Below are 9,200 nucleotides of genomic sequence, written 5' to 3' on the forward strand. Positions count from 1 at the left end.
TAATTGAAGGGACAAATTAAATTAAAATGCACCCAAGTATTCCTTTCTTTTTCCTCGGAAATAGGATTCCACCAAATATTCTGAGATGAAAATGCCGAAGGCATAGAATCAAACATCTCCACTGACACAATTTGGGAAGTTAGTAACAATGTCATGTTCCATATGTCCAGCACAACCTTCAGACTACCAGAAACAGAAATGGTCCTGGTTTTCATCTTTTCTTACTAGCCTTGGAAGTGCTTTCAACAGAGAATCAGTAAGGACGATACCTACGCCCTTGGTTGTCACCTCCACTGCTTTTGTTGCTTGATCGCCCACTACTACCACCAGCACCGCCACTTTGCCCACCCCGTTGCAGCACTGCAGCCGAGGCAATGGGAGGCTGTTGCCTGGAAGCAGAAAATGAACACCAATCAATGGGACATTAGATATTGCTTTAAGGAGGAAAGCGCCTGATTATAATGTTGGCAAGAAAATATGAAATGACCAATCAGGGTTTACACTTTACTCACAAGACATATCCAAGCCGTCCATCCGGCAATAACATCGGCACCATAGTCATGCCTGATGGAGTAGGGCCTCTACCATATATCATAGGCTGCAAGAACAAACAAGATGGGCATTGAGATGGACATAGTACGTAATGACAAATGCAACCACATGGAAATGAAGTCTCCAACCTGTGCAAACCCTGCACCATATCCAGCACCAAGGGCACCATATGCGCCACCCATGACACCATAACCAACACGGGGATAATTGGAAATGAGTCCGCTTTTCTGTGTGTTATAAAGCCCTTCTGACTTTTTATCTGCCTGAGGCTTTGCGAGCGAACATTCAAGAACTTGGCCTATTATTAAACAGGCAGAAAAAATAAAAATCAAACCACCATTTCCAAATGAACCAAGAATAACGAATATGAAGCCCGAAACACACCATTAATTTCATATTTTTCAGTGTTCTTGAGAGCTTTCATTGTGCTGGATCTCTCAGCAAAATGAACAAAACCAAAGCCGCTGTTCTCATGTCCAGACTTAGCAGGAGGCAACACAACCTTCGTGATTTCACCATGATGTTCAAATAGCTCCTTTAACCGTTCTTGTGTGACACCTTTTGGCAGATTTTTTACATAAATTGCCTTGACCTGAAGATGTAAAAGAATTCAGTATGAAACTATTGTAAAAGAAAATATCAGACCATGGTGGAGGATACCTATCCAGAAGTTTTAGTACATGGATCATTAAAAAGAACTAGTATACAAGGTAGTTATAAAATAGAGCATCCTGTTGCTAACATTAGGTAATCACTCATGCTTTGGCGTCGTGAGTTTATTAGAGAGATGGACGGGCAAGAAGCCCACAACATAAAAAGCGATCTAATATGATTCTGCATAAATTGTCACAACGCAACAAGAAACAAGTGTACAAACAGTGTTTAAGACCGCTCAGCATGAAATGGAAGATTGTTTTTCATATCAAGAAACATGGTACTGCAGAACCTCATTGGTTACTGCATATGAGACCATTGATGTTGCCGGTATTTGATATAAATGGCAAGCAACAACAAACATGGAGAGCATGTTTTGCCTAAAAACATCCATATGGGCATCTATCTTGAAGAGCCTATGTCACATGTACACAGCATAAGAGGCCATGTACCCGCATCGACACGGGCCGACATGCATACAGGTACCGGAAACAGCCACGGGTATGTGGGCATGTGAGTTGGATCTGGTCCAACTAAGACCCAGCTCCAAACCCACAATCTTTTTTTTTCTTTTTTCTGTTTAAACCCTCCCCCGTCCCACCCTCGGCAGTAGAAGAAGAGAGACGGAAAGAAGAAAAAGAGGAACGAAGAGAGAGGTACCTTCTTCTCTTACTTGCAGAGAGAAAAAGAGGTCATAAGAGTGGCTAGAGAGAGAGAAATAGACGGTGTGGGTAGGCCCGTAGGGGGTATGAAGAGAGAGAGAGGCAGTGGGGTGAGGGTTACAAAGAGAGGAGAGGGAGAGAGGGTGAGGGTTGGGGGTTATGAAGAGGGAGAGAGAGGTGGGGTGGGAACAGAGAGAAAAGGGGAGTTGGGGTCTGGATCTAGATCCACACTTGATCTAGAACCAAACTCTCCACATAAATATATATATATATATAAACGTGTTCCCGTACCCTTATTTTTTAAAATTGTCATGTTGCACTCTCCTTACCCATACCCGCAGCACCAGTACCCAGGTGACAGTTGAATACAGCAGTAAAGTCAGCAATAATACCACAGAAACTGCAGTAAGAATCTTATTTCACAATACGAAGGTGCTGTAAAAAATCTAACATAGATGAAACAACACATCATTAAGAACAAAATTCTACAGCACCTGGGCAGAAGCTGCATTATCAGAGCTGTTCTTGGGGTCGGCCCAGCTAATGGTCGGTGCATTCCCATCAAGATTGAATTTTGAGTTTGACATCTTTTGCTTAGAATAGTCAGCACAGGCATGATTATAGTATTCAATAAATGCAAACCCACGGTTACGGCTAGAGTTTTGTGGATCCTGTACCCATGGAAAAATGCCACATGATAATTAATAAGAGTGACTACTAAGCCATTAAATAAAATCAAATAAAATACTATAAACAACAGAATCTAAGAACTTTGAACCCAAAACCTGCTTCAGACTCTCATATAGTCACCGACATCACTAAAAGAAATTTAGCATGTACCTTCAAGAGTTCTATGCCAACTATTCCAGGACCAACCTCGGTTACTACTTTCTTCAAGTCCTCTTCCCCCCAGACCTTTGGAATATTACCAATGAACAATCGATGCTTTGCTTGAGATGATGAAAACTTCAATTTTCTTCCCTGCCATGCAAAAGATTATCAAAATACTCATTACAAATGGGAGCAAGCATATCCCTAATGGTATAAAAGAAACCTCCAATGCAGCAATGACAAAAGAAGAAAGTAATAAAAAAGGAACCCAGTTTCCATAAATTTTTTGACATTTAGGGCCCTAGTTTATTTGTTTCCAATATCACTACCCTCATTTCTATAATGCAAAAGAATAACGCATTCACCACAAAAGCAAAACTTAATTTAAAAACAATTATAAAAGCATCCACAGCAAATATAATCCTGGTCGACTGTAGTAGTTTGGAGAACCTGCAATACTCTTGAGTCTTGATGGTTATCTATGAACCTCAAAAAGGCATGCATCATCAAACTCACTTTTAGGATGTTTGATGGCTGGATAAGTTTTTCCCCAGGGAGAAACTTATCTGGGAAAAAGTCATGTGGTCCCCCACGTGACTTTTTCACCCTACCTTTTGGGGATATTCACCCCCAAAAAACAGCAGAAAAGAAGGGAGCATTTATTGCGCATTTGATAGCGTGTGTGGGTCCCACTGAAAACTGAAAGGCTTTCCTTGGATGGAATTTATCCTGCGCTATCAAACACACCCTTAAGCAACACTTCCCATTTGATTAGTCTCAGGAAGTGTGTCCTTACATCTTTTCTTTGGCTTATAAAAGCAATGGCTTGTCACACCCATAGTCACAAATATCGGCAAAATTTTGAAATTCTTGCAAGAAAAACACAAAAAATACATCTTTCTGAAGATTTTCAAAATACGTCATTTATAGTTTTCACGTTTATATCACATATTCTTTTGATAAAGAACGTGTTAACATTTACACCAAAACTCACAGCTTTTAGCATGAAATTGTTTGTGTGGCTTTTTATAAGCAAGTAGGACGGAAGCTTTCCTCCACACCTTCGATGTGGGAAAAACCTATACTACACAACCTAAAGTAACTAATATAATACAACATTATTTCAGAAACCAACCAAATTTTAAACGTTGGAGGGAGACTGCCTTGAAACTTGAACGCCATTGGGAAGAGAAGGCTTCCTTTTTAATGTTCCATTTGTACCCTTTTCTTTACATTCTAAATTCCAAAGGAACCATCTCAAGGGAAACTTAAATGCCTAAAATACAAAGAGAAATAAGTTTAATGTGTTCATTCTTAGTCCTACATACGGTTAAATAGTTTTCAGTGTTTATAAGTGTAAATCACATGTTTTTTTTATTTTATCTTTTTTATGTTTTTGTTATTTTTACAAATTTTCCCCCAAGAAAACGCCTTGTTCAAAATCTCCCTAGCTTTTCCTTAACGGAGAAAATCCCGAGAACAAGATTTGTGACTATGGTCACACCCCAAAACAAACAAAGGTGTTAAGAGCTGTAACAAAATTTTAGAAATCAAACCTCCACGAAGGACCACATACTACTGGACTTCAAACTGATTCATTCTCAAAAATGGTGGTAACAAATTCACAAGACCAGGAAACTACCAGTCCTGCCACTAATCAGACCAGTTCTAAACTCTACAGCAGTAAGACATGATTTAACAGATAAGAAACAAAGACAAAACTACCTTAAATTCTGTATTATTGAGATCTTCAATTGCCTTCTGAGCCAATTCTTTGGTTCTGAAAGTCACAAAAGCATAACCCTTGTTCTCACTTGAGTCTTTCCCCTTAATAATCCTGACCTGCAAGTGCCAAGCAGTTTTATGGAGTACAAAAGAGAAACCTTCAGAGAATGACAAACAAGAACACTGCAAGACTACCTCCATAACTTCACCAATAGGTTCACAAATGCCTCTCAATTCCTCTTCTGTTGCATCCTTATGAATACCACCCACATAAACTTCAGAACCATGAGAAGGAAGTGCAAGAAGCTCTGCATGCTTCTCCTTTTCACTTGCATCAATTTCATCAGTCTTCATGTCCTCAGTTTCATCACCATCGTTACCTTGTGCATCGTTCCCATTAGAGACAGTAGCTTCTTGCTCTTCTTCTTCTTCTTCTTCTTCTTCTTCGTCTTCTTGCTCTTCTTCAACTTCTTCCTCTTCCTCCTCTTCTTCAATCTCCTCCTCTATTTCCTCATACTCAACTTCCTCCTCCTCTATGCCCTCCTCAGCACCAAGGTCCACCTGCTCCTCTGCTTCTTCTTCAACCATCTTTGAGGGAACAACAGAATTCTTTCCTCTCGGCATCTTAAGTACCTATTGTGAGCTTGTAAAAAACTGTGGAGGAAGCAGAATCCAGGAATATTTGCAGAAAAAGGTATACAAGTATCGGGAGGGTGAAAAAAAATGAAAGGGAAACAGGAGTTAATGAGTGAGAATATTGACAGAAATTCGGCCATGAGATACGACGCGCAGGAGTTGAAAAGTGAAAGATTAATTTTCTAAAGGGAAACGATTTACGTAGCAAATTAAGAGACTAGCATGAGAAAGAGAATCAAGTGATCATCAAAAGGATCATGCCTCCAGGCACAAAAATGGAGAGACAAATTTCTCGCAGTTTAGATAGCAGACTGCTGTCCGAAGATAATCTCCATTTTAAGATTTTAAATCTCTAATTTCCAATGTTAACAATAAAAAAGAAAAAAAAGAGTAACAAAGTAAGATAATCATATACAAGTAATAAACCAAGAATAACAATATTGTCACTTCACTATTTTACACGGTAAAAATATCTATAAATGAAAATTTTTCTTATGACTATCATACTTTCTGGTTTCTTATGAAAAGGAATGCTTGCAGTAACAAAGAACTTTGTTGACCAACAAACTGACTAACAGTTCCATCTTCTCTAGAATACAGGAGACAGTCTTCAAGTAATTAATCAAATGGCTACAAGAAAACAAAGGCATGGAAAATTTGACTAAAATAGTAATACAAACAGAAAAGGATCAATTGAAAAGCAATTTCTGAAAGTTCTATTGCTTAACATAGACAACCTACATAACGCCTGTCTCTTAATTTCCGTACTTTTGATGTATAATGTAAAGATAAGTAGTATGATTCAGTATAATTATAAACGTTGTATTACATTGTTGCATACATTTTGTGCCCTCCATTAGAGATACAAATGGAGCATTATATAGTAGTTAACATCATGCCAAGGTGACCTAAGCACACACCTTTCATAGGGGTGGTAAACGAGCTGACCGAGGAAAGCTTGAAGTGTTTGAGCTTGGCTCATTCTTGGGCAATCCAAGCCAAGTTCGAGCTCATAATCAGTTTGAGTTAAACAAGCTGAGTTCGAGCTGGCTTGTTTATAGAAAAAATACATTGTTTTAGACCTGGATGAGACAAGATTATAAAAAAAACATGTAAAATATATTTAAAACATACTTCTTAGTATCTAACCAGCATATATGAGTTGAGCCAAGCCGAGAAGTTACTGTTCATATTCAGCTTCTCAAGCCTATTTTACAAGTTTGAAAAAAATCCTTACGAGCTGAGCACGAGCCGAGCAACAACTGGCTCGGCTTGTTTTCCAGCCATAGCCCGCACCTATGAAACACGGACTCTTCCAACAGGGCACCACACCTGCACCCATGCAGATGTCACACTTGGACATGGCTTCATTTGTGTCAGGTGAAGTCAACCACACTGAGGTCCATTTCCGTCCAAAAGTATATTCAGTTAACCCTAACCAAGTCAAGTTTTATATATATATATATATATATATATATATATATATATATATATATATATATATATATATATATATAAATACATAAATGCACACGCATATTCGTAGTGTTAACTTAAAACTGTTAAAAATTATATATGTATATATATACCCTCCCCACACCCAAGTTTTTTGAAAGTTCTGCATCACCGCACCGCATCCACACCCACACTTATGTGACATAGTGTCGCACCTATTGCCTCATGGCACCTAGGAGATGGGCACCTACAATGATATTTTTATATTTGTTTTTTCTAATTTTTAAAACATCGTAATCATGTTTTAGTAGTTTATTTTGAAATATTTAATTTTTTAACAGTTTCTATTCCTTAATTATGATTTTTTATTTTTTATTTTAAATATCTATATTTCTTGTGAAACCCTAGGCAACGCCTAAGCACCTATATCACAAAGACACATGGACACAAGGACGTGTAATGCAGTTTCGACTTGCAAGTTTAAAAACTTTTTGGAAAATAGGACACGAAGGTATGATTTTTTAATCAATTAATAACTATAACTATTTTTTAAATATTTTAATATTAAAAATACATTTTTATTGAAATAATATACTTTAAAACATTAAAATAATATTAAAATATTGGTCGTGTCTGATTCCATGTGTCCGAGCATGGCATGTCCCTATAACATAGATGGGTGCTCACATAGAAGATCACAATCAGTTCTAGATAACTCTTGACAAGCAGCCATAATATCCAACAACCAAGCATGTGCCTACTAGCTGATAACTTGCATTTCAGACCCTTCATAGATAATATCTGCAATAATATGATGCAGTTTGGTCATAGCCAAGTTGTAACTCGTCAGTTAAGGTGAAAGAAGAAAAGTTTTAAGTGCTAATGCATGTTTAACACTACCTCATTTCTAAAGATATAGAGTAGCAATTTCAAGGCATCAACAAAAATGTTTGGTTTTGCCCACTTCATAGGCTCATAGCCAATTGTGAACTTTTAACCTTAAAAGTTGTTTACTTAATAGATAATTGTATAGAAGGTTTTCTATACACAATCCTTGTTTCTGGAGAGACATGGAAATATTTTTCTGTCATTCAAAGATATGACTTTGTTCAGTTGTTAAAAGACCTGGTTTGCTTACTCAATCAGATCACGCAGTAGCCAAAGTTAAGAGTTGGAACAACTCAGAAACACAGGTTTCGAGACATATAAGCAAGCAAGACCAAATCAGAAAATCAACCGTTCATACTTGTAATATACCGAGATAAGATAAAAGGTGACATGACTATAAGCATGAGGACAGACCATCGGTTTAAACTAACAATTACTTGGTCATCTTCAAATCTCGGTTAACCTGGACCATATAGTAGCTGTATATTCTGAAGCTAATCTTTGTTGGCTCACTGACATATAACGGAACTGTACAAGCATTCAGAGGCTGTGTCCGGAGAAAATCTGGTTGAATACTCATTTAATTGTCTCTAAAGTTTTTCATAGTTGGCAATTTAGTTGTTCAAGGATGGGATAACAACTTTTTAGTAAAATTTATTCAAGGCAAAGCACCTGTATCGCACTAGCTCATAGCAACCTATAAGCCATAAAAAACCGACACGATTGCACCAAAGGGGTGTGAACTCCGTGTTTTTAAACAACTGATGCATATAATTCCTGCGTAACAAAGGGCAATCTTTGCCGGTTCCGTAAGCAATTCAAGGAACAAAGTTAATGTCCACATATAACTTTCAACAATTCTTGAGTAACCGACAAATCATGGTAAATTAAATCCAAGCAACAGTAGCGCCATTGTTCACAGTTTAGGGTTCATATAGGATAAGAATAGATCTAGAACACTTGGGGTTGTTCCACGAGGAAGTTCTCGATTATGGTATCACGTATCTTCATCAAATCATCCAAGGAAACACATTAGGAGAGGAAATCCCCAAAAGTAAAAGATATGCATACACCCGCATCACAAAACGATACATGTCAGAAGAATCTACCACCATCCGCAAATCATTAGAAAAACAGAAGAAAACCCCAAAAACCACTATCCAATCACGGAAACAAGGGGAGATTTTAAAGAGAGGTGAGAGGGTTTCCCACAGAAATAGATGTAGAAAGGAGGACTATTTCCATAACAATCACCAACCCTCCTCATCTCTATCTTGTTTCTCTTGTTTCAATGGGATAATGAGAAGGGAAAAGGAGAGAGAGAGAGAGACTCACCAGGATGTGTAAGAATCGCGACCACGAAGAGAAAAAGAAGGGCGAAATTGGGGAAAGGGGGAGTCTCTCCCTCGAAGCAGATACACATATATATAAGGGAAACCACCGATCTGTTTTTTAGGGTTTCCACGTGGATACACAGGTTGAAATTACCAAATTGGCCTGCACTCTTGTTGGGTTGGGCCTACCAAGTTCAGTAAACTAGGTTTACCCACTTGGGCCCTGACCCAACCAAGTTCAGTAAACTGGTAGGGACGGTCTGGTTGATTGCTCAAATATTGGGACCCTTCCAAGCATTTTTATCTTCTTTTTTTTCTTTATATGACCAAAGAAAACCCTCACCAAGAACGTGGATCACCCAGCCTTATGAGACCTAGTTAGAGGTATCGACGGGTCGGGTTTGGTTCAGACCTAAGTAAAATCTGATTCATTACCTGACTTGAGGTGATGGTACCAAGTTCG

General features: G+C 38.2%; 1 protein-coding gene across 2 annotated transcripts; it reads right to left on the reverse strand.

The window, feature by feature from the left end:
• Positions 1 to 8,803, reverse strand: LOC149848728 (heterogeneous nuclear ribonucleoprotein Q-like). 2 transcript variants are annotated; one of them, XM_089997152.1, is made up of 9 exons: positions 8,739 to 8,803; positions 4,620 to 5,412; positions 4,425 to 4,541; positions 2,709 to 2,849; positions 2,363 to 2,539; positions 937 to 1,144; positions 681 to 850; positions 513 to 598; positions 1 to 389 (listed from the first exon to the last, which is right to left on the reverse strand). In XM_089997152.1, exons 2-9 carry the CDS (start codon positions 5,046 to 5,048, stop codon positions 254 to 256), a joined length of 1,464 nt encoding a protein of 487 aa, XP_089853278.1. In that variant the 5' UTR covers positions 5,049 to 5,412; positions 8,739 to 8,803; the 3' UTR covers positions 1 to 253. The 2 variants fall into 2 exon arrangements, with proteins under 2 accessions (XP_089853278.1, XP_089853283.1); XM_089997157.1 differs by having other exon boundaries at positions 4,620 to 5,057; positions 8,739 to 8,797.
• Positions 8,804 to 9,200: the final 397 nt, after the last annotated feature.

Source organism: Nuphar pumila, chromosome 1 (assembly GCF_984573655.1).
Source record: "Nuphar pumila chromosome 1, dmNupPumi1.hap1.1, whole genome shotgun sequence".
Classification (NCBI taxonomy): Eukaryota; Viridiplantae; Streptophyta; class Magnoliopsida; order Nymphaeales; family Nymphaeaceae; genus Nuphar; species Nuphar pumila.